Raw genomic sequence first — 25,267 nt, 5'->3', positions numbered from 1 at the left:
TCTCTGTTGAGTTTTCAAAACTAGAACAGCTGCTTGTATGAAATTCCCACATACTGGGGAAAACTTTTCCCTTCTTAGTATCAGAATAATGAGCATAAAGGTATACTGCTCAAAGATAAGATGGATTAAAGACAGTAAAAAGTTTTGGCACCATTGTTTGAGATGATTTTTAGGGGCAGACCTTCCTTGCATTCTCATGGTAAGAAAAGTATTTTAGTTTTAGAAAGAGGGAATTTTGTTCTCCTGGTTTTCTGGAAGTTCTCTGGATCTGAATGTTTTTTAAAATGACTTTAGGTGGAGCACTTAATAAATCTTTATTTATTAGATGTTGTTTTAAAATCCTTTTCTTTGGTGGTAGAAAAATATTTTGTTATGGGCTGAGAACAGAGCGCATCCAATAAAATGGGATACATGAGTTGCTCAAGGTAGGTGTGCTAAGTGCTAGTTTGATGCAAAAATAATTTATTTTCCAAGGTGTTTTTCTTTTCCTGCAAAATAACTGAAATTTAGAAATAAAATTATGGAGAAAACATTTAAAAGTTTTATTGATTTACAATGTTGTGTTGGTTTCAGGTGTGCAGCATAGTGACTCTATACATACACATATATTCATTATTTTACCACATAGGTTATTACAGAATATTGAGTTGAGTTCCTTGTACAATATAGTAAGTCCTTGTTGGTTATCTATTTTATATACATTAGTACTCGCTTGTTAGTCACTCAGACTTGTTCGACTCTGTGCAACCCCGTGGACTGTAGCCCACCAGGCTCCACTGTCCATGGAATTCTCCAGGCAAGAACACTGGAGTGGGTAGCCACTGCCTTCTCCAATAAATATTAGTGTGTGTATGTTAACCCCAAACTCTTAATTTATCCACCCTCCCCTCCCCACCACCCAGACACAAACTTTCTGTTTGGTTACCACAGGTTTGTTTTCAAAATCTGTGAGTCTGTATGCAGAAAACATTTTAATGGTTTAACCTTGTAATCTTTCCCAGTATCCATATTGCAAAATACAAAGGCAGGATCCAAAGGGAGGGCTTTATGAGCCTTCTCATGTAGGGGTCCAATGCACAGAGACAGTCCATTGTCTTTGGCATCATTGCCTCATCTTTCCTGGCTTTCTAGTTTTCAAAATGTTATAGCCTGCTGGCCCTGAAGGTAAACAACTTGCCATGTACACTGTGCCCTTTGCTTTCTCCTCATAAAAGTGGACATAAATACTTTATAGTCCATGCATATCAGAAAATTAAAACACAATGGATGCTACAGTGACAGAGCAGGAAACTGCCAAACAAATAAAATCCTGGGAATCAAGTATTGTACCCAGAGGCAGGCATGGCTGAATTCACTCGGTCACATATAACTTTTTCATTTATTTTTAAACAATTGGAGTTTTGCCTTAGTTGTGTGTGTGTGTGTGTCTGTGTGTGCATGTATATGTGTGTCCATCCCATGAATTCAAAGTAATAGATGAGAAAATTCTTGGTAATTTGCAAGTGATATACAACCTAAAAAATACTGTTATGATCATCCCAATCTTAGGAATCCAATGTCAGCTAAAGAATGACTTCTCAGGTCAACAATACCTTCAAAAATGGTTGATGCCAGCTAATAAAATGGTACCACGTTATCCTAAGATGTCATGTGTGCCTTTAATTGTTCAAAGACATTGGAAGCCATTTATTTGTTAACTTCTCAAATGTGGAAAACAAACCCATTCGCAAAGGAGATTTCCAGTGTAAAGTAGTTTCCAGCATTATATGAGACACTCCCTGTCCACCAAGGAGAAATTCCTTTTAAACAGTTTTATATCCCATTCATGAAGCCTTTTCATGTTTTGGACCTCTAACTCCAATTGGATACCACTGACAGAATTTGAGAAGGGCATGAGCCCTGGAATAGGCATGCAGGATGAGGAGACTGGCTTTTAGCTCTGGCTCTGGGTTTTACTAGTGTGGTGACCTCTAAATTCCTTGTAGCAACAGTTCTACACATAGAAAGAAACAGGCCCTGTTTCTATAGATGACTTCCCCAGTCATCCAGAGGCCTGGGTGAAAACCACTTTGAGTCCCTCAGTCTTTTTATCAGTTCAGTTCAGTCGCTCAGTCGTGTCCGACTCTTTGTGACCCCATGTACTGCAGCACACCAGACCTTCCTATCCATCACCAACTCCCAGAGTTTACTCAAACTTGTGTTCATTGAGTTGGTGATGCCATCCAACCATCTCATCCTCTGTCATCCCCTTCTCCTCCTGTCCTCAATCTTTCCAAGCATCAGGGTCTTTTCAAATGAGTCAGCTCTTCGCATCAGGTGGCCAAAATATTGGAGTTTCAGCTTCAACATCAGTCCTTCCAAAGAATATTCAGGACTGATTTCCTTTAGGATGTACCGGATAGATCTCCTTGCAGTCCAAGGGGCTCTCAAGAATCTTCTCCAACACCACAGTTCAAGAGCATCAATTCTTTGGCACTTAGCTTTCTTTATAGCCCAACTCTCACATCCATACATGACTACTGGAAAAACCATAGCCTTGACTAGACAGACCTTTGTTGGCAAAGTAATGTCTCTACTTTTTAATATGCTGTCTAGGTTGGTCGTAACTTTCCTTCCAAGGAGTAAGCGTCTTTTAATTCCATGGCTGCAGTCACCATCTGCAGTGATTCTGGAGCCCCCCAAAATAAGGTCTGTCACTGTTTCCACTGTTTCCACAGTCTTTTATACCCTATATATATAATTAGTCATCAAAATGCTTTCGTTCTTCGTAAGAACATCTCTCATATTATCACTTCTTTTGAACTGTAACAAACCTGGTTCTCCATTGGCTTCTTGTGGCAGGACAAGTTCAGTCCAAATGCTTGGAACAAAAGAATTCTATTCTTCTCAAAACCTGACCTTCACTTTGGTTTCTAGCTTTATCTTCTGCTGCTCCCCTTCCACTGTAACCTGCCCAACCACACACTTCCTCTCATGTTTATGCTCTGTTCTTTTTCTGTTGCTACTGTAGCAAATTACCAAAAACTTAGTAACTTAAACAATACAAATGTATTACCTTATTGTTCAGGAGGTCAGCAGCCTGAAAGTATGGACTAAAATCAAGGTCTCCACAGGGCTGTGCTCCCTCAAAGACTCTAGAAAAGAATCCTTTTCCTTGACTTCTGCAGCTTCTAGAGGCACTTACTTTGACTCATGGTCCTCCTCCCCCATCATCAAAGCTAGCCACACTAAGCCAGTCCTTCTCCTCTTGCTACCACCTATCTGGTTCTGCCTCCCTGTTCCACTTCTTCCACCTTTAAAGACTCTTGTGATTACACTGGGCTCATCTGGATAAACTACACTAGTCTCTATTTTAATGTGAGCTGATTAGCTTACCCTTTGCCATGTAACCTACCATATTCACATTGGGGAATTAGAACATGAACATCTTCGGAGGGACATTATTCTGCCTACCACAAGCTCTCTCCCATCCTCTGCCCCCTAAATTGTCAGAAGTGATTTTAATTATCTATTCCTCATTTTGCAACAATCAATTGAATGTTATTACCAAAAAACCTTCTGTTTCAATTAAGTAAGACTAACTGCAAATTACACATTCAGAGGTCTGGATTTATATTTTTAGGGGAAAAAACTCACAATATTGAATGTCTCTATCTAAGCTCAGTTTACATTTTAAATCATACTGGTTTGAAAAGATATATGCACTCCAATGTTCATAGCAACATTATTTACAATTGCCAAGATATGGAAGCAACCTAAGTATCTATTAACAGATGAATGCATAAAGAAGATGTAGTACACACACACACACGCACACACACACACACACACACACATACACATGGATGGAATACTACTCAGTCATGAAAAGGGCAGTGGAATATTGCCATTTGAAGCAATGTAGATGGACTTGGAGGGCATTATGCTAACTGAAATAAATCACAGAGCAAGACAAATGCTATATGGTATAACTTATATGTGAAATCTAAAAGGTACAATAAACTAAAGACTATAATAAAAAAGTAGATTCAGAGATGTAGAGAACTAGTTACCAGTGGGGAGAGGATGGGGAGAGGGAGGAAAAAGGGGCAAAATAGCAGTACAGGATTAAAAGGTACAAAATACTAGGTATAAAATAAGGTACCATGGATTTGCCTGGCAGTCCAGTGGTTAAGAATCTGCCTGCTAATGCAGGGGCCACAGGTTCAATCCCTGCTCTGGGATGATGCCACATGCCAAGGGGAAGTAAGTCCGTGTACCCTGACTATGGAGCCCGTGCCCTAGAGCCTGTAAACTGCAACTACCGAGGCCCACAGGCCTTAGAGCCCACGCTCTGCAACAACAGAAGCCACCACAAAAAGAAACTCGTGCATCACAACTAGAGAGTAGCCCCCACTTACTGCAACTAGAGAAAACCCGTACACATCAATGAAGATTCAGTGCAGCCCAAATTAAAAACTAACTAAATAAATAAGCTACAAAGATATATTGTGCAATATAGCCAATATTTTACACTAACCATGAATGGAATATAACTTTAAAAAGTTGTGAATCATGGTATTTTATACCTGTAACATATAATGTTGTACATCTATACTTCAATTTAAAGAAATCATACATACTGGTAACCACTCAGAGGATCCTAATAAAACAAAATATTTTAATATCTAATTGGCTTAAATTAATTAATGATACTAATGACAACACACCTACTAATTACATTTCATTGGCAAAATTTGAAAGAAATGTTTTACTTATGGGTATTTAAAAAGACAGAGTTTAGTGTTACATCTAAAGTATTTCTGCATTAGTCATCCAAACACTTTTAGGAAACTTCCCTACATGTTTTAGTTTAAAGTGCTTTGGTTGTTACTGCTTTCCTAAGCTTAAAGAAGGGAGCAGGCACACAGATGGAGATAGGTGAGTTACTTCCCCTCTTGGTCTTAGACACAATGCAAAAATTAATTGTATTTTTAGGGCATGAAATAAGGGGCTGGAGCTTGGGCTGTGGTCGAAATCACTTCTTAAGACCTTTTCCAATATTATTTCCTTATATGAAAGGACAATAGAGACAGAGGGCAAAGAAGCAGCCAAAGGTTCCTGAAGAGACTTCCAGCGGTTGAGAATACTTCTTGGTTCTTTCCTATGTCATCCTGATACTACTGGAACAAGTTTAGGTGTGCAATATTTACCAAAGCAGTAAGGTTACAAAATCTTTTAAAATCTTTTTGTCCCTTCCTTAGGAAAGCCTTCTCTAGTCACCCCCTAAATAAAGACATTTCGAAAGAGATCTACTTTCGTGGACACTTACACTTCTCCTTCACAGCACTTATCCTCAGATCCTCATTACATTTTCTTTTTTGTAACTGTTTGATGTATTCTTCCATACCGTTGTCTTGCTTACTACTGCATCCTTAGCTTTCACCACAGTGATGAGCTCATATTACACCATTAAAATGTTGAATCAATACTTGAGGGGAGAAGGCAGAGGCTATGTTGTTTTGTTACTTTGGTATTGGGGAAGAATTCAAGAACAGTGTCCTCTGCTCTCAGTAAGTGCTCTTTGAAAGAACTGACGTCACACCCCTTAGGAACCCTGCATGCTGCCGTAGCTGAAGCCTCTGAGGCTTACCTAAGACAAGCCTCCTTCCAGTTCGCCTTAAGTAGAGAAGAAATAATGTGAACTCAGCAAGTGGTACATGAAAATACATGTTTTTTCAGGTTCTCATAGAGGGCTTTTAGATACTCTCTTAAAATTGTGGAGTTGGAAACATCCATTTTACCTCATTTCTTACCAGCAGTTCTCAAAGTGTGGTCCCTGGGTATCATATCGTTGGAATCGCCAGGGAACTGGTTAGAAATGCAAATTCTTGGGAAATAGACCTGGTGAATCGGCACAGGCCCCTTCCTTCTAAACTACAGATTTCTCCTCTCGGAGGGCCCCTACTCCAGGGTGCGCCCCGCCAGCGGCGCTCAGCCCTGGGTGGCTCTAGATTAGAGAGTTCACAGACGCAACACCGACCGAGGTCAGGAGCTCCGAGCTCGGGCGGGGCTCTCTCCCAAGGCCGGAACGTCCAGAGCTGAGAAGGCTGCCCCCGGGCGGCGCTCACTGGGACAGCCCGGCTTTCTCCCCGCCTCCGGCCCGAGGCCCCGCCCCGTTCCGGCTCACGTAAATAAACGCGAGGAGCCAGCGACCAAGTCGCCGGTGTGAGGCGAGGTCTTTGCAGCCACTTAGGTGTCAGGAACGAAAATCACTGACCAATGAGCTGCTGGGATGGTCTGGGCAACCGACCAATCGCGAAGCCCCGCACCCGGATATGATAGCCGGTTCTGAAACCGAACTCTGAAAAAGTGTGAGGGGCTCCCCACGTGGGTCGGGGCACTGGGCGTGGATCAAGGGGTAAACGTTTATTAGGGTCAGTGTCTCGCGGGTGCGGTGGGCGTGTAAGGATCATCCCTTTGGATTTTGAGTTGGAAACAAGTAAATGAGGCTGTTTGTCCGTGGAAAGAATTCCCGCAGCGCTGTCCCAGTCAACGTGTGGGGAAGCCCCTCGGATGGTAACACACAGGGAGCAGGAATCTTGAAGACGCAGCTCGGGTAGTGGGAATATGAATCTCTTACCTAAAAGCGCTAAGGAGTTTGGCTCCGTTGACTATTGGGAGAAGTTCTTCCAGCAGCGAGGAAAGAAAGCTTTTGAGTGGTATGGAACCTACCTGGAACTGTGCGGGGTGCTGCACAAATACATCAAGCCCAGGGAAAAGGTAAGCGCGGCCTGGCAGCCCGGTGTGTGCTCTGGAAAGTAGGAACTGAAAACAGAAATCCTGCATTTCGTAGACCGTGACAGGCGTGGGGGGCCCTAAGTGGGCCGGTATTTTCAGGATTTCATGCAACATTCCGGCTAAAAGGTAATTACAAAATACCCTTCTACAGGTTTTCAGATAACAGCTTCCACCCCCAGATCATTCTTGAATTAGTAACCTCACAGGAAGAATGAATTATTAAGTAGTGCAACCTAGGTAGCTCCTCCTAGTGAACAAAGTGTGCTTTTCTGTCACTGTGAATGCCCGGGGAACTGGTAGAATCCGTGGCTTTACTGATAAATTAATCTGTTACCAAATAGTTGTTGTGAGCCCACACTTTAAGGCTCTGTGCTCATCCCTTTAGCGGCAAATGCGTTGATATATAAACCCTGGGCACATTCCAGAAGTGATAAGTACAGTAATAGGTTGGACAGAGATGGGGTTGTACTGGAAGGAAGGAAGGAAGAGGGTAGAAAACGAACATTCAAGGAAGAAACTCTAAGAGCCAGACTTTATGCTGAGTGCTGCGTGTGTGTGTGTGTGTGTGTGTGTGTGTGTGTGTGTGTAGTCACTGAGTTCTCATAATAAATTTCAAGGTGAGTGATACACGAATTCTACAGATGCGGAAACTGAGGCTCTGAGAGCCAGTTTCTTGCCCAAGATCATAAATGTAGCAAATGGTCATGTGGGGATTTAGACTTAGGCCTACCTAGCTTAAAAGCTTATGCAATTGTACCATGCTTTTCCAGAGATGGGGCAGAATTTTGAAGGATCAAAATTGGGAGATTGCTCTGTAGAGAGGGGGGCAACAACTTGTGTTTTAAGTTTGTCTTCAGGAAATAGCAGAATATCATGAGTTGGAACCCAAGGCATGAGTGGAATAGGATTATGCCAGACCTAGATTTTTTTTTTTTTTTAACTTTTTGTATTGGGGTTCAGTTCAATTCAGTTCAGTCGCTCAGTTGTGCCCAACTTTTTGCAACCCTTAGGACTGCAGCATGCCAGGCTTCCCTGTTCATCACCAACTCCCAGAGCTTGCTCAAATTCATGTTCATCAAGTCGGTGATGCCATCCAACCATCTCATCTTCTGTTGTCCCCTTCTCCTTCTGCCTTCAATCTTTCCCAGCATCAGGGTCTTTTCCAGTGAGTCATTTCTTCACATCAGGTGTCCAAAGTATTGGAGTTTCAGCTTCAGCATCAGTCCTTCCAATGAATATTCAGGACTGATTTCCTTTAGGATTGACTAGTTTGATCTCCTTGCAATCCAAGGACTCTCAAGAGTCTTCTCCAACACCGCAGCTGAAAACTATCAATTCTTTGGTGCTCAGCTTTCTTTATAGTCCAAGTCTCACATCCATACATGACTACTGGAAAAACCACTAGCTTTGACTAGATGGACCTTTGTTGATAAAGTAATGTCTCTGCTTTTTAATATGCTGTCTAGGTTGGTCATAGCTTTTCTTCCAAGGAGCAAACATCTTTTAATTTCATGGCTGCAGTCATCATCTGCAGTGATTTTGGAGCCCAAAATAAAATCTGTCACTGTCTCCATTGTTTCCCCATCTATTTACCATGAAGTAATGGGACTGGATGCCATGATCTTAGTTTTCTGAATGTTGAGCTTTAAGCCAACTTTTTCACTCTCCTCTTTCACTTTTATCAAGAGGCTCTTCAGTTCCTCTTCACTTTCTGCCATAAGGGTAGTGTCATCTGCATATCTGAGGTTTTTGATACTTCTCCTGGCAGTCTTGATTCCAGCTTGTGCTTCATCTAGCCCGGCATTTCTCATGATGTACTCTGCATATAAGTTAAATAAGCAGGGTGACAATATACAACTTTGACGTATTCCTTTCCCAATTTGGAACCAGTCTGTTGTTCCATGTGTGGTTCTAACAGTTGCTTCTTGACCTGCATACAGATTTCTCACAAAGTAGGTAAGATGGTCTAGTGTTCCCATCTCTTGAAGAATTTTCCATTGTTTGTTGTGATCTACACTGTCAAAGGACTTCCCTGGTGGCTCAGACGGTAAAGCATCTGTCTACAATGTGGGAGACCCAGGTTTGATCCTTGGGTCGGGAAGATGCCCTGGAGAAGGAAATGGCAGCCCACTCCAGTACTCTTGCCTGGAAAATTCCATGGACAGAGGAGCCTGGTGGGCTACAGTCCATGGGGTTGCAAAGAGTCGGACACAACTGAGCGACTCTGCCACCACCACACTGTCAAAGGCTTTGCTGTAGTCAATAAGACCCAAGTAGATATTTTCTGGAATGCTCTTGCTTTTTTCTGTGGTCCAACGGATATTGGGAATTTGATCTCTGGTTCCTCTGCTTTTTCTAAATCCAGCTTGATCATCTGGAAGTTCACGGTTCATGTACTGTTGAAGCTTGGCTTGGATAATTTTGAGCATTACTTTGCTAGTGTGTGAGATGAGTGCAATTGTGCGGTAGTCTGAACATTCTTTGGCATTGCCCTTCTTTGGGATTGGAATGAAAACTGACTTTTTCCAGTCCTGTGGCCACTACTTAGTTTTCCAAATTTGCTGTCATATTGAGTGCGGCACTTTCACAGGATCATCTTTTAGGATTTGAAATAGTTCAGCTCGAATTCCATCACCTCCACTAGCTTTGTGGAGTTGGTTCATCACTTAGCATCATAGTGATGCTTCCTAAGGCCCACTTGACTTCACATTCCAGGATGTCTGGCTCTAGGTGAGTGATCACACCATTGTGGTTATCTGGGTCATGAGGATCTTTTTTGTATGGTTCTTCTGTGTATTCTTGCCACCTAGGCGATTTAACAGTTTTGCAGTAGTTTCAGGTGAAGCAAAGAGGACTCAGCCATGCATATACGTTATCCATTCCCCAAAGTCCCCTGTCATCCAGGTTGCCACACAGCATTGAGAAGAGTTCATGTAGTTTCATACAGTAGTTTCTTGTTGGTTATCCATTTTCAGTATAGCAGTGTATACATGTTCATTGCAAACTCTCAAATTATTCCTTGCCCCCATCCTTCCCCTTTGCAACCATAAGTACCTTCTCTAAGTCTGTGAGTCTCTTTCTGTTTTGTAAGTTATATTTTCAACAGTAAAACAAATAGGAGATTTCAGTCATAACTACTGTATTTGGTTTCTGTGACTTTCTATCAATTCTTGAGTAGTAAATGTTTGATTCAGAGAAAAGAACAACCATGGTTAGTTTGTTCCTGCACTTTATTAATAAAAGCTTGTTTCAGAGAAAAGAACAAGCCTGGTTAGTCGGGTCCTGTGTAACTTGCATTGTTATAGCTAAATGTGATTTGTTACTAATGAGTTCCGATAGAGCCTAGAATCAACTCTGTGATGGCATTCTCATTCCTTTGCCTTGATCACCTGCATCTTGTTTTTTTTTTCTCCCTAGGTGCTAGTGGTTGGGTGTGGTAACTCAGAGCTAAGTGAGCAGCTGTATGATGTGGGCTATCAGGATATAGTGAATATTGACATTAGCGAGGTCGTCATCAAGCAAATGAAGGAGCGCAATGCCAGCCGACGGCCCAGGATGAGCTTCTTGAAGATGGACATGACACAGATGGAGTTCCCAGATGCCTCGTTCCAGGTGGTGTTGGACAAGGGCACCCTGGATGCTGTCCTGACAGATGAGGAGGAGAAGACCCTGCAGCAGGTGGACAGGATGCTGGCTGAGGTTGGCCGTGTCCTGCAGGTGGGCGGTCGCTACCTCTGCATCTCCTTGGCTCAGGCTCACGTCCTAAAGAAAGCAGTGGGTCACTTCTCTCGGGAGGGGTGGATGGTGAGGGTGCACCAGGTGGCCAGCAGCCAGGACCAGCTGTTGGAAGCAGAGCCTCGGTTCTCCCTGCCTGTCTTTGCCTTCATCATGACCAAGTTCAGGCCAGTCACTGGCTCTGCCCTTCAGATCTTTGAGCTGTGTGCTCAGGAGCAGGGCAAGCCTGTGCGGCTGGAGAGTGCCGAGCGGTTGGCCGAGGCGGTGCGGGAGCGGCAGCAATATGCCTGGCTGTGCAGCCAGCTGTACCACAAGGCCGGGCTGGGGAGTGTGTCCCTGGACTTGTGCAATGGGGACACGGGGGAGCCACGCTACACCCTCCACGTGGTGGACAGCCCCACTGTGAAACCATCGCGGGACAATCATTTTGCCATTTTCATCAGTGAGTTGGGATTGCTCCCTCTCTTTCCTGAAGGGGGCTGGCTTACAGGGGCTGGATCTGGGGATTTGGTGGATGGGTATGCCTTGGCTGGCTTGATCTTGCAAGGGGGCGGTACTTTGAGAGGTCAGACTGGCCACGGCATAAGGAAGGGGGAGCTGCCTGCTTGAATCTGAGGTTTATGTCTTCCCATCTTCCATGGCAAAGGTCTGATCAAGTGTGAGAATGGGGTTGGTCTGTAGTAGGGAGAAGTAATACAGATACATTTAGGCAGGTCAAGCTGTTGTAGAGATGTTACTTTGTAACAGAGTAGTAGAAGCAAGAAGCCTTGTAGCCTGTGAGCAGCATGACCTGGGGAAGTCTATGCTTCTCCCCAGTTTATGCAAACAGGACAGAGTAGCAGCTGAAAAAGGGAGCTCTGGGACCAGGCTGGTTTCCATTCCTGGCTCAGTCCCTTCGGGATGCTACTGGACAAGTCAGTGTTCTTTCTGTGCCTCAGTTTTCTCCTCCATAAAGTGAGGTCGTAACTGTCTTCTGTAGTTGTGAGAAGTGTAAAAGTTCTTAGAATAGTGCCTGGCACATGATAAGTTTTACAGACGTTAGTGTTGTTATTGAAAGGAGTAAATGATACCAGGTTCACCTTAGTAATGATCAACAGAGATAGTATGAGGAAATGCTTTCACAAGTAGAATATTCTAGACAAATGTGAAGTATTGATACGTCATGCTGGTAATTGGTTCCCTAACATGGAATCCATTTTTCCAAGTATTCCCTTATCCTAACTGTCCACCTAGCACAAATAGCACAGTGGATGTGAGCATGGATTCTGGGGCTGACTGCCTGGGTTTGAGTCCTAGCTTTGCCAGTTACTAGCTGTGTGAACTTGGGCAAATACAGGAACTTCTGTGTCTTAATTTTCTCATTTATAAAATGGAAATAGTAATAATGCTTCCTGCATCTTGGGCTGTTGTGAAGATTTGATTAGTTTCTGTTTGTAAACTGTTTGGAATCATGCCTGGCATGTAAGAAATGTTAGCATTATTACTATTTTTCTTACACTTGGTACTTGCCTCCCTCTCCTTACACACCCACACTTTTTTCCCACACTGGGTCCTGCCATGGGTCTCCTGGCAGTGGGCCTTGTGCATTAGGGAATTGATAGCCCCTCAGTAGGTCACAGTTGGAAGGGATGGCCTGGACAGGGGCTGGCTCTCTGCCACGTGGGGCATGTTGGTTGTGGGCTTGAACATTTCCTAGGACTCCCTGTCAACAAATGCCTCTTTCCAGTCCCCCAGGGTCGGGAGACCGAGTGGCTATTTGGCATGGAGGAGGGCCGGAAACAGCTGGCAGCCAGTGCTGGCTTCAGGAGGCTGATCACAGTGGCCCTTCACCGAGGTCAGCAGTATGAAGGCATGGACAGCATCCAGGCCGAGCTGTCGGCCAGAGTTATGGAGCTGGCCCCAGCTGGGATGCCTGCCCAGCTGCAGGTAAGAAGGCTTGGGTAGCAGCTTTCAGGGTCTCTGGAGAAGTCATATTAACAGGAAGACAGAGCTTGTCTTGGAAGAAGCTAGGACTAGGGTCTGTGACCTTAGACTGTTTCTGGAGGGCATATCAGCAGCTGAGAGCTAAATGGGTAGAAATTATGTCCCAGGCAGTGAGCGGAAGGTGAGTGATTGCCTTTATTGAGACCCATAGTAGCATTTGTCTGCAGAGCCTCTTGGACAGCATGAAGGAAGTCTCCACCTTCAGCTCCTCACACTGTGGATTACTCCTAATGCACTTTGCACAGGATTTCCTTGGCCATTTTGCTTCTTAGAACCATCACTGTGTGGAGGAGAATGGGAAAGGGCCAAAAGAGCTCACCTTCATTTTCAGAATACTAACTCTGTGGGTTTGATGTTTCACTAGGAAGGAAACTGAAGGTTTTTGCCAACATGGTGATATGGTATTATCAGTTGACACTGTCAGTCTTGTGCTATTCTGGTCATAAGACAGTATGATTGACTTTACTGCAAGGACTTTATAGAAAAAGTTTATCCCTCTTGGTAGATGGGAAAGACAGCCCACCCGGAGTCGCGGTGCTCTAGTAACAGACCTGGGAAGAAGCCCGTCCCCTGGGCTCTCAGCCTGTGGCTCTGACAGATAGTGAGTCTGCGATGCTTCCTGAGGGCTGGGGTTAGTGTCATTAGAGAGAGCCAGAGCTTGTGGGAAGGTTCTTTTGTGAGTTTTCTCTCAAAGTTCAGAGTTCCTCATGATGATTAAATATTCTTCTAAGTCTTTAAAAAGAATTAAGTGTGGAGATTGGGAAAGGAATGGAAAAGTTTAGGGGGAAATGTATTTTTTTTCCTCATTTGTTTTTTTCCTGTTTAGTAAAATGCAGGAAAAAGATGAGACTCACTGGGGGAAGGGAAAAATTTCTTCAAATTTGGAGAGGTTGCTTTGCCCAGGGATTTTGGTACCTTTATCCCAGCTCACATTCCTTCTCTCACGGTTCTGGCCCCTCTGCAGGATTGCTTCTCACTTTCATTGTCTTGGACTCTTGAAAGTCCTTTTAGGAATTACTCTTGAGAAACTCCTGTTTTTCTTGTGGAGAACCAACTGCATTTCACTATGGTTTGGGGAATCTTTATTCTGTTGGTTTTTGAAAAGATGGATTAAGCTTTTTGAGATCTAGTCAAATGCCCCAGAAAAGTACTTTGACAGAGTGGCGAATCTTTGGAGTCGTTGCTACACAGGACCTTGGTGTGGGGATTCCTCACAGAGACACAAAGGCAAGGGATTAGACTTTCATCTTTCTCAAAGGAAAACTGGCATTTTGACCACAGCTCTGCTGTTCCTTCAGGTGCCCTTCCTGTCTGTGGGTGGGGACATTGGGGTCCGGATCGTTCAGCACCAAGACCGCAGCCCCTTGAGCGGCGACTACGTCATCGAGGATGTGCAGGGAGATGACAAGCACTACTTCCGGCGGCTCATCTTCCTCAGCAACAGGAACGTGGTGCAGTCAGAAGCCAGGCTGCTGCAGGATGTGTCTCACAGAGGTGAGGCATCGTGGACGCGGTGGCGGTGTCCCTGTGGATGTGATATGGAAAACGTGGGGTGGCCAGAAAGACTTGGGAGCTTGGCGGAGTTGTAGGACAGACCTGGATATCTGTGACCAGAGGCACATGGCTCCGTGGGTCATCCTCTTATCTTCAGGGCTCTTAGGGTGTGAGTGGTGATGAACAGAAGGGAGGTCGATCTTCTCTTCTTGAGCAAAGCCTGGCTTTAAAATGATAAGGAGCAGTTTGTGGTGGTTTACCTAATAAATGTGATCCTCGCCTTAATGCCTGGAGTTCAGAGACCACCTATTTTATAAGTTGCTCCATATGCGTCTGTATATTAATTCGGTAGGCCTGCTCTCCTCCTTACAGCCACCTCCTAGCACCTGGTTTAGAGGATTGTAGAGGTGGTGGGTGCCCTAGACGTCACCTAGTCCAGTGCTGTCCAATAGAACTTTCTGCAGTGAAGGAAATATTTAATACCCAGTGAGCTGTGCAGTGTGGACGCTGAGCATTAGGAACATGGCTGGTATGACTAAAGAGCTGCACGTTTAATCTTATTTATTTCCAATGAACTTATATTTAAATGTAAATACACACAGGTAGCCAGGGTTACAGGCTTGGATGGGGTAGATCCAGACCATGTTCTCTAGGATCCCTTTTAAGTGGTCTCCCAGGTGCTGCTCAGAAACACCCCCTAAGGGGGAAAACAGTCATTTGTTTCACCTGCCGTTTGCTCCGGTGTATATATTTGTACTTCAAAAGCAATACTTGCTTATTGTAATCAGTTCACAAATCAGATGTATAGAGTAAAAGTGAATGCGCCTCCCCTCCATCTCTCCAGTATGACTTCCCTTTGGAGGCCCAGAGACTCAGGCTTGGAATCTGAAGTTGGATTTTCTGATTCTTGGAAGTTTCCTTTGCTGTCCTGTTGGCAAGGCCATCTGGAAGGAGAGTGAAAAGAGAGAGTTCAGAACCTCATGAGGTCCTGGGTTTGCCCAGAGCTCAGAGTCAGGTGGCTCTCTGCAGGACAGTTTTCTCTTGAGCCGTGTCCCCGGTCAAGTGCACCCGTGTTTGCTGGGTTCCTGAGCTGTCATTGGGTCACTTGAGGCACAGGTTGCTTCAGCTTCGTCTCACAAATAAATCAGTAAAATTGCTTCTAAGAAGATATTCCCCTCCAATTTGGGTTTCAAGTCCCCCCCGCCCCCCGCCCCCCCCAACTGTTGTCTAGAAGATCCTAGTCTTCTTACCAGCACTTAATTCTCATGGGAATGATTTTCCTACAGGAGTATTGGTGAGAAGAAGGAGAATGTGTTAAAAAGTGATTTAACCTTTCTGATTGTTATGTTAAATCAGGCTGCCCCTCATACATTACTGCCCAATGCTGCTGTGGAGTGCAGCTGGTCCCTAGGAAAATGGCAAAACCAGCTGCTCACTCTGTCCTGGTGCAGTTGAGAGAGTAGGGAGAGGAAATGTAAAGGGAGCTTTTGTAGGATTTTCTGTAGGATTGCCCTTCTGTGAACATTTGTAATATCCTTGTCCACTGGGGTGGTGTGCATTACCATCTGTGTGATACAGTTGAAAGATCATAGGTGTTGGAGACAGGTAGTCCCACATTCAAATCCTAGCTGCACTGCCAGATTTTCTGTCTGCTGAGAATTGGAATAAGAGGGTTGTTATAAAAGCTACAGGAGTAAAAGTCCTGGTATGATAACTGGCACAGAGGCAGTAATTGGTAACTTTAAGTTCCTTTTCGCGTAAAAAAACTCATGAAGAAACTCTCCTGTGAGCGGCTTTATGTTTCTTAAAGAAGTACTGGCACCCCTCACTCAAGTATTCCCAGTGTTCTCAGTCTTTGGGTGTTTTCTTTGCCACTTCCCTTTTCTGACACCCAGGCACATGTTACATGTTGGACCACCAACTCTTTGGGGAAGAAAAGCCACAAATTGTACTGTTTGCTAATTTCTGTGCATGAAAATGGCCACCACCGCCAGATTTTAAGCTACCAACACGTCACCCAGTTCACAGAACGCCTGCATATCTCACCGTTGGTTCCTGAGTCCCAGTCAGCCAGCTGCAGCACACTGCTGCTCGTGTGCCTTACTTTCCAAGGAGTGGCATACTTCACACACAATCTCATTTGTCTCTGTCTCTGATCTAGCCCAGAAGAAACGGAAAAAGGACAGGAAGAAGCATCGGCCTGCTGATACCCCAGAGGACCTCCCTGCAGCCCCAGGGCAGTCTATTGATAAGAGTTACCTGTGCTGCGAACACCACAAAGCCATGATTGCTGGCCTTGCGCTGCTGAAAAACCCGGAGCTGCTTCTAGGTGAGGAGATCGCCACAGCCTTCCACAGTAGGAAATGTGTAAGATTACAGATGTCATCAGGGTTGGCTGCTTTGCAGCTTAAGAACCATGATTACAGATCAACAGATTCACATATATTCATGTCTTTCTTATTCCCAACTGTCTTCTGCATCATTCATGAACATCCAAGTAACTTTTTCCACAAACTCAAATTGTAATCTTGAAACAGACATATGTGCTGATATCTACATTTTTTTCTTCTATTCATTTATTTAAAAATTAGTGTAAAATTAACTACAGTTTTAAAAATTAATGTATAAAATATCTTCAGTGAAATCTATAAAGTGAACAGATCTTAAGTTGTTCACCTTGATGAATTTTTGCATATCCATATACCCCTATAACCAGATGGAACATTTAAAAAAATCACATTTCCAGAAAAATACCTGTGTACTTTAGGAAAATTTATGGCTTTTCAGTGATGCATTATTTGAGTGCCAGATGTAATTCTTTCTTGAATTTCTGCTTTTAAAAAAATCTATAATATAGGTAATAGAGTCATAGCCTTACCACTGGTAGTAGATTAGGCTCTGACCACAGGAGCAAAAATATTTGTTTCTGTCCACTCTTATAACTGTCTTCCCCCCAAAGTCCCTGAGTATGTCCTGTTGAAATACCCTATACTTGTGATCTATCTTGGTGCTGATGTGTGTCCCTGGATTCTCAGTTGTTACATTTAATCCTCAGGGTTTCTCTTTGGTGATTCTTTCTTGTTTCATATCTTCTTTCATCCCCTGTTTCTCTGAACTTGAGTGTAGGGTTTGGGCCTCTGTTTTCCTGTGACTTCTGGAACTTGGATGGATTTCCTTTACTTGGTGGATGTGTCTTATTAAAGGTAGCTGTGGCCTTTGAGTTGAAAGCTGGACAGAGGGCATCACATCCTCATGCCCTGTGATCATGGACAAGGTGTTGTCCATTGTCCCTCCCGTTTCCTAGAGGGGTTTAATGATGCTGATGGTGGGGATTATTGCTGTAATGTCAACTGAGGGCTTTGCGATGTTTAAGGAACCATAATAATAACATACTGATTGCTCTTCTAGAACTAGTAAAGGAAGGATCATGAGGCCAGGGTTGAGTTTACATATGTTAAATTGACTCCTGAATTTCTAGAAAGAGACAAGGGAGGCCAAGTCTCTAAATCTTGTATCTTCTGGCCACAGCGAACAATCCAACTGTCTCTTTTGTCCTCCCTAAGGCTGGTGCAGAACTTTACAGTGAGCAGATGGTAACATAATGCTTTTATTCTTTATTACAGAGACCCCACTGGCACTGTTGGTGGTAGGCCTGGGTGGGGGCAGCCTCCCTCTCTTTATCCACGATCATTTCCCAAAGTCCTGCATCCATGCTGTGGAGATTGACCCCTCTATGTTGGAAGTGGCCACCCAGTGGTTCGGCTTTTGCCAGAGCGACCGGATGAAGGTCCACATCGCAGATGGCCTGGACTTTATAACCAGCCTGGCAGAAGAAGAAGGTACTACTGTTGGAGAATTTGGAGGGGTGTTGAGGAAAGATTGATCCAAGGTTGTCAGGCCTGCAAGGACCCGTAGGATTCATCTCTAAGAGATATGAGCATCATCCTAGTCTTTCACCTGTTCATTTGTTCCCTCATTTGTTGATATATTTATTCAGTAAATATAGAATGTCTATCATATGCTCAGCGCTGTTAGGGGTTAGACTATGGCAACAAGTAAAACAGACTGTTTCCTGCCCTCATCATGCTAAAAAATCAGTGGGCTCCTCTTCTGAATCTCTTTGGACCCTGTGACCTTGCCACCACCTCATCATCCCAAGAAAGTCAGTGTCTGGAGCTGAGTGAGGTAAAGGGGAAGAAATGTTGGGGTTATGTGTTGGGAAATATGTTCTATAAATCTTTCAGCTCTAGGTGAAGCCAGAAATGGAGTAAAACATCATTCATGTAGATGAGTGGTTCTAAGCCCCAGGGGTGTTTGGCAATGTCGGCAGGCCTAATAGGCATAATAGTGGAGAACAAGGATGCTGCTAAACATCCTACAACGCACAGGATGGCTGCTGATGATAAAGAATGAACTGGTCCAAATGTCAGTAGTGCTGAGGTTAAACCCTGATGCAGGTGGGAATTCCAGTGGGAATTCCAGTAGCCCTGCTGTTGCTGAGATTAAGGCTTCATTTTTCTCTAATAATTTGTATCCCAGACTTGGACAAAAGGCATGTTAATGTGTTCTAATAGCTCTGCTGATGCTTCTGCACCTTAATGTATAGGCTCCTGGTGACTGATGTTTTGCAGAGTGTGAGCCCCATAAGGAGAAGTTAGGTTGGTTCAGTCCTGCGTGACCCTGGGGAGTCCAGGCCATCCACCCTTCCTAGTCTGCTCATTCTATAATAGTTGCTCTGGTTCTCGCTGGGTTAGAGCATTTTCTAGGAAGGGTGTGGCATAACGGGATGCCCAGGGTAAGTATTTTGGTACTGGGATAGACAGATGCTGCCTTAATTGCAAAGTGAGCTGAACTCTTATCAGTTTCCCAGATTTGCTCTCTGAGGCTGGGGCCAGTGTTGGGGCCCAGACCCAGGATAGCTAATACATGTGAAAGCACTTAAAACAGTGCCAGGCTTGTGGTAGGTACTCAATCCAGGATGTACTGCTGTTGTTAGGACCTCTAAACCAGATTTGAACAGCCCTGGCCTTTGTCTCTAACCTTTTAGGTTGTTGGAGGACTCAGTGCCACACATGGGGGCCATGGTTGTCCTTGAACTTTGATGAGCCAACATGTTCTGCTCTTGAAGAAACCAAAATCAAATCTGTGCTATGAACAGTGATGGGCATGCTGTAGTCCTAAGTAAATATATATTGATTATCAAATAATCATTAGCACTGTCTCAGTTTGCTAAAAACCAGTTGTTCATATTGTAGGCCTACCCCTTGCAAAAACTAACATTCTAGTAAGGAGTGGAACAGATACATCATCAGTTCTTTCTCACCCGTTGAACAAATCCCTTCTTTCTTGAGCCAATAATTGTTCAAGTAACTAGAAAAGATTTGCTGACTTTAATTTGAGAACATTTTTCTCCTAGGAGGCAACATATGCTGTTTCCAGAGTTAAGTTAAACATACCATGTGCTGGGTCAACCCTTACAGGCAGAGGCAGCTGCTTTGTCTAGATCAGTGGTTCTCATCTCTGACTGTATTTCAAATCACCCGAGGAGCTTAAGAAAAGGACCAGAGGCTTCTCACTTCCTGTCCCATCTGTTCTTCTTCACTCCAGGAGTTTTTAATTCCGTTGTTCAGGAGTGGAGCCCAGGTTCTCTGAGTATTTAGAATTTTCCCATTTGACTGTAGTGTCCTGTCAGGGTTGAAAATCACTGGTATAGATGGACTCTGAGTAATGATCCTGCTGGAGTGGACCCCAGGAATGTATGTCTGTGGAAAGGGCTTTAAAATGTAGAGGAAGGTCAGATGATGGCACCGTCTTAGACACGGGCACCCCCAGCAGAGCCCTTTTGAGGTAACTGCTCTGGACTGTGACTTTGGTGCCCTTAGGCACCACATCCTCCATCTCATTCCTGTTGACTTAGCCACCTGTGCCTACCGCAGGTCACAGAGGAAATGTGAAGGAATGTGAATGATGTTATTTTATCCAGCAAAAACCAGAGACTTGTCTGCTTCTCTTTCCCAGCACGGCCTCACTACGACATCATAATGTTCGATGTGGACAGTAAGGACCCAACTCTGGGAATGAGCTGTCCACCCCCAGCATTTGTGGCCCAGCTTTTCCTGCAGAAGGTCAAAAGCATCTTGACTCCTGAAGGTATGAAGAACAGAAGGTGGCAAGGGAGAAGGGATGGGCCCTTTAGAAAGATTTTCTTGCTAATGAAAAATCCATGTAAGTGTGTAGCTTGATTGGTTTCCCCTGATTGAACACACCCGTTTACCAGCACCCCTGCAAGTCCTCTTACCTCCTTTCAATAACTTGTCCTCCTCTCAGGGATAATCACCAGCCTCACTTCTTTTTTAATAGTTTTATTGACCTGTTTTTGGCTGCTGCGGGTCTTCGTTGCTGCTTGGGCTTTCTCTCGTCGCAGAGAACGAGGGCTGCTCTTCTTTGTGGCGCGTGGGCTTTTCACTTGCGGGGGCTTCTCGCGTTGTCGAGCACGGGCTCTACAGCACAGGCTCAGTGGTCGTGGCGCGGGGGCTTAGTTGCTCCACGGCGTGTGGGATCCTCACGGACCAGAGATCAAACCCATGTCCCTTGCATTGGCAGGCAGATTCTTTGTTGTTGTTGTTTTTTTTGGCAGGCAGATTCTTAATCCACTGAGCCACCAGGGAAGCCCACCATCCTCACTTCTATCAGCACAGCTTAGTTTTATCCACATGGAATGTTCTCTCTTTTCTTTCTCTCAACATGATGTTTGTGAGGTTCGCTCATGGTGTTCAATTGACATCGTTTCTTTTTATTGTTCTGGTGTATCACTGGGTGACTACCGCGATTAGTTTATCCCTTCCACTGTTGGCATTGTGGTTTTTTCTTTTCCGAGGATTTAATAGGAGGTACTGCCATTAACCAGTACTCTTGCCTGGAAAATCCCATGGATGGAGGAGCCTGGTAGGCTGCAGTCCATGGGGTCGCGAAGAGTCAGACACGACTGAGCGACTTCACTTTCACTTTTCACTTTCATGCATTGGAGAAGGAAATGGCAACCCACTCCAGTGTTCTTGCCTGGAGAATCCCAGGGATGGGGGAGCCTGGTGTGCTGCCATCTATGGGGTTGCACAGAGTTGGACACGACTGAAGTGACTTAGCAGCAGCAACTGCCATTAACATTCTGGTAGATGCCTTTTGGTGAAGTGTGTGTGCAGATCTATTGGGCATAGATGTGGGGTTGTAATTGTTGGATCACAGATTATGCATTTATTCTGTTTGTAGATGCAATCACACACAGTGTCACAAAGCAGTTGTATTAATAGCAGTTCACATCCCTGCCAGCATGTGATGCTAGCAACCCCACATGTCCTGGACTGGGCAGTATGCTTTTTCATCTTCAGAGCCGCCTGTTTTCAGATTAGGAAACTGAGGTAGAGACTTGCCAGAGTGACACATGATTAGACTTAGGTCTCCAACCCAGGTCTTTATGACTTAAAAGCTGGAGCTGTTAATCCGTATGTTCACAACCTCCCAGGTGTTTTGATTTGGTTTGCAAACAGTTGATTTAGAACCTTTATTGTCACAAATAAAGGTATGTGTTATATATGTCAGGAATATAATTTCTCTCTGAAATTGATACTAATTACTTGGCGGTATTAATTTCTTCTTTCTCAAAGCAATTCTTTGTGAAACAGAGGCATGGAGAATGGTCATATTTGTTAGCAGCACAAGAGAGCAAGAAATGAGCTTGAAACCTTCTTGTGGTTCACGCATCCCCTAGCTCCTTCTCTTCCTTCATATGCTGTGTGTTCTCGGCACAGTCACTGCTGCCATGGATGTGTCCCTTGCCCCGCCTGCCTCCCTGGATCAGGAATGGCTGTATTCCTCAGAGCCGAACCTTGTCTCCTGTGTTCCCTGCACCACGGTCATTCTCTTCCTTTCTCACCCTGCAGGTGTCTTCATCCTCAACCTCGTGTGCCGAGACCTGGGGCTAAAGGACTCAGTGCTGGCCGGGCTCAAGGCGGTGTTCCCCCTCCTGTATGTCCGGCGAATCGAGGGTGAAGTCAATGAGATCTTATTCTGTCAGCTGCACTCTGAGCGCAAACTCGCTACACCAGAGCTCCTGGAAATGGCCCGGGCCTTGGAGCAGACCCTGAGGAAGCCCGGAAGGGGCTGGGATGACACATATGTCCTGTCAGACATGCTCAACACTGTGAAGATCGTGTGAGTGTCCGGACCAGGCAGCCCTCTCAGCTTCCTGCCAGACTGACCTCAGGCTGCTGGCCTGCCAGAGACTGAAGAAATACAATGTGTATTAAGCCTCGTATTCTTCTTAGTTTCATACTCACCTGCGTGCATCCTCCTGCTCGTGAGGTGGCCTGAAGGTCTGGGAGAATAAAAAGCCTTTGCTCTGCTGTCTTCTTCAGTCCTGCTTGGGTTGGTCACCTCTGCTTCCTGTGCCACGTCCTTGAGTAGGCTCCCTGCTGGAGCTCCAGCAGGCGTGATGCCTTAACAAGTGTGTCCCGAGCTCCTTAGGACTGGAGACATCACACATGATTACCGCTTTGCTTTGCTGTTTCCCTTTCTTGGTCCTATAGGAACCATCTCAATTGAGATATACAGTAAAGCATTTTGTGCCAAAGACTATAAATAGGGTAGCCTCCCTATAGATGTGAGACAGATTTAAGAGAGCATCTACTTTGTCTCCCTGGAGATGAAACTGCCGCTGACATGCTCCTACGTTTTAAAAATCTGGTAATGCACTCCTCTATTTTTTTTCAATTTTTTAAATTAAACTTTTTATTTTATATTGGAGTATAACCAGTTAACAATGTTGTGATAGTTTCAGGTGGACAGCAAAGGGACTCAGCCATATACATACAGGTATCCATTCTCTCCTAAACTTGCCTCCCCTCCAGGCTGCCACATAACATGGAGTAGAGTTCCCTGTGCCATATAGTAGGTCCTTGTTGGTTATCCATTTTAAATACAGCAGTGGGTACCTGTGCATCCCAGACTTCCTAACTATCCCTTCCCTCATCCTTCCCATTGCAGCCATTAAGTTCAACCCACTCTAACAACTTTTCTCATAGCCCAAGCCATCTATTCTGTTCCCCTAGAGGGAGTGAATGTACCTGGCCCCATGACCTCATGTGTCAGAGACAGCAGTCTGAAGTCTCTGGTGTTGGTTTAGTCACATTTACTGAGTGGCAGCTACATGCCAGACTCACTGTAAAAAGTTCTAGTGGAAGTAAAGATGTTTAAGAATGGCCAGAAAGCACAAATTAGTAATAAAAATGAACATGTTCCAGGAACATTTCTAAGTGAGTGATTCAATACACTGTCTCATGTAATTTCAGATAAAGGATAGTTAAACCAAAACTGAATCTAGCCCAAATTTACTTGAGTCAATTGAAACTATTATGCCAGTTCATCTCTTCTAATAGTAGGTAACCCAAGACTAACTTAATAGCAGTGCTATGGGAAATCCACCACCCCAGCTCCTCTCCCCATAGGCCCTTTAAATGGACTCTACCCTCTCGAGGCAAAGCATATTTTAAAACTGTGTTGTCATCCTTACATAGTTTGCAGCCTGTTGAGAAGTCCATATGTGCAGAATAATGTTTGTAGATCACATCCATTAGAAATACTAGGTCTTCTTTAGGAGAGGGCCTTCCCTGGCACCATGTAAAGGGAAGGTCATCTCTTGGCTTGCCTTCTACCCCAAGGGACTCAGCTTTGGCATCCTCCATTGTTTTCTAGTTCGTAAACTCACCCGGTATTAGGATAGGTTATAGAGGGTCTGAGTTGGAGGGTCTGTCAGACCACCCTCTAGTGCTGTGCAGACTTTGAACAGCACACTTGGTGGCATAGCCAAGCTAGAGAATTACCAGAATGATGACGAAGTCTCAACTATGTCTTAGGAAGAGTAGTCCAAGGAACTGGGCTCACTGGAGAGAAGCATTTGAGGTGGGAAGAGGCACTCGGGGGCAATGATAATCGTTGTAAATGTTTGAAAGACTGGGTATGTAAGATGAGTAAGGTTGGTTACATGTGTCTGTCAAGGCTGAAGGCTTCCCTGATAGCTCAGACGGTTAAGAGTATGCCTGCAAAGCAGGGGACCTGGGTTCAGTCCCTGGTCAGGAAGCTCCCCTGGAGAAGGAAATGGCAATCCATTGCCTGGAAAATCCCATGGATGGAGGAGCCTGGCGGGCTACAGTGCATGGGGTTGCAAAGAGTTGGACATGACTGAGCAACTAACACACTAAAGGCTGAAGAAAGACCAATGGGCAGAATTTATAGTTGGGCATCTTTCAGCTTAATTTCCTAGAAGATTTGTGCTGACAGAGACCACTGTGTTCACCAGGACATGTGATTCAGGCTTTTCTCAAACTGTAGACCAACTTTGCTCAGTGTGGCTCGCTAAGTTGTGAGGAAAGGGTTTTGTGTGTACAAGGCAATGCCATTGGCTGTATGCCATCTTTCTCTTTGGAGAGCTATTCACTTTTGTGTGGGTGTATGTGTTTGTGGGAGTGGTGTTTCATTTTATTACAAACTTTTAAAAACTGAATTGTAACTGACACAACATTATACTACTTTCAGTTGTACAACACAATGATTCAATATTTGTATATATTGTGAAATGATCACAGTATGCTATTCACTTTTGCGTTGATGCAAATGGGTCTTTATAGGAATTTTGCCCAACTTAGGCATATGAAGGGCTTCCCAGGTGGCTCAGTAGTAAAGAATCCATCTGCCAAACAGGAGATAAGTTTGATCCCTGGGTCAGGAAGATCCCCTGGAGAAGGGAATGGCAACCCATCCCAGTATTCTTGCCTGGACAATCCCATGGACAGAGGAGTCTGGAAGGCTACAGTCCATGGGGTCACAAAGAGTTGGACACGACTGAGCGACTAAACAACAACAAAGGCGTATGAACTCTGGCGGATAGGGAAGTTTGTAAAGTCAAATTCCTTCCAGATCAGGCAAGTAACAAGTGTGTGAAGTGAGCCAGGTGTAAAACAGAAGGCTCGGATAAGGCCTACTGTGAACCAGAGAATAAATGCCCCATCTAAAGGCAGCAGCTGCTCTTCCAGCTGAGCGTTGTCTTGCAGGAGTGTTAGATCTTTTAAGAGACCTCAGAAATCCTGAGTGCGTATGTGTGTGCGAATGTTAACGTGTTGGCCAATCAGAACCCGTCTTCAAGCCATATTCATCCAGTTGACCGCTCACTTTCCACTGCACAGGACGGCCTGCGGAGCACTTGAGAATCTGGTATACATACAGT

The 25,267-nt window shown here is 44.6% G+C and overlaps 1 protein-coding gene across 1 annotated transcript; it reads left to right on the top strand.

The window, feature by feature from the left end:
- The first annotated feature begins 6,290 nt into the window (after window positions 1-6,290).
- METTL13 (methyltransferase 13, eEF1A N-terminus and K55) lies at window positions 6,291-22,404 on the top strand. Its single transcript, XM_020871952.2, has 8 exons — window positions 6,291-6,762; window positions 10,198-10,957; window positions 12,242-12,441; window positions 13,797-13,992; window positions 16,154-16,321; window positions 17,616-17,831; window positions 20,011-20,142; window positions 21,930-22,404. Exons 1-8 carry the CDS (start codon window positions 6,610-6,612, stop codon window positions 22,202-22,204), a joined length of 2,100 nt encoding a protein of 699 aa, XP_020727611.1. The 5' UTR covers window positions 6,291-6,609; the 3' UTR covers window positions 22,205-22,404.
- The last annotated feature ends 2,863 nt before the right edge of the window (window positions 22,405-25,267 follow it).

Source organism: Odocoileus virginianus, chromosome 11, assembly GCF_023699985.2.
Source record: "Odocoileus virginianus isolate 20LAN1187 ecotype Illinois chromosome 11, Ovbor_1.2, whole genome shotgun sequence".
NCBI lineage: Eukaryota > Metazoa > Chordata > Mammalia > Artiodactyla > Cervidae > Odocoileus > Odocoileus virginianus.
The sequence above is the reverse complement of the archived record's forward strand: the minus strand, read 5'-3'. Positions and strand labels throughout refer to the sequence as shown.

Bases quoted from the DNA above. Each gene is read 5' to 3' on its own strand.
- METTL13 (XM_020871952.2), top strand. From the start codon at position 6,610: ATGAATCTCTTACCTAAAAGCGCTAAGGAGTTTGGCTCCGTTGACTAT. The intron at 10,958-12,241 runs GTGAGTTGGGAT...GCCTCTTTCCAG, and splicing joins TCATTTTGCCATTTTCATCA to TCCCCCAGGGTCGGGAGACC. The intron at 13,993-16,153 runs GTGAGGCATCGT...TCTCTGATCTAG, and splicing joins GCAGGATGTGTCTCACAGAG to CCCAGAAGAAACGGAAAAAG.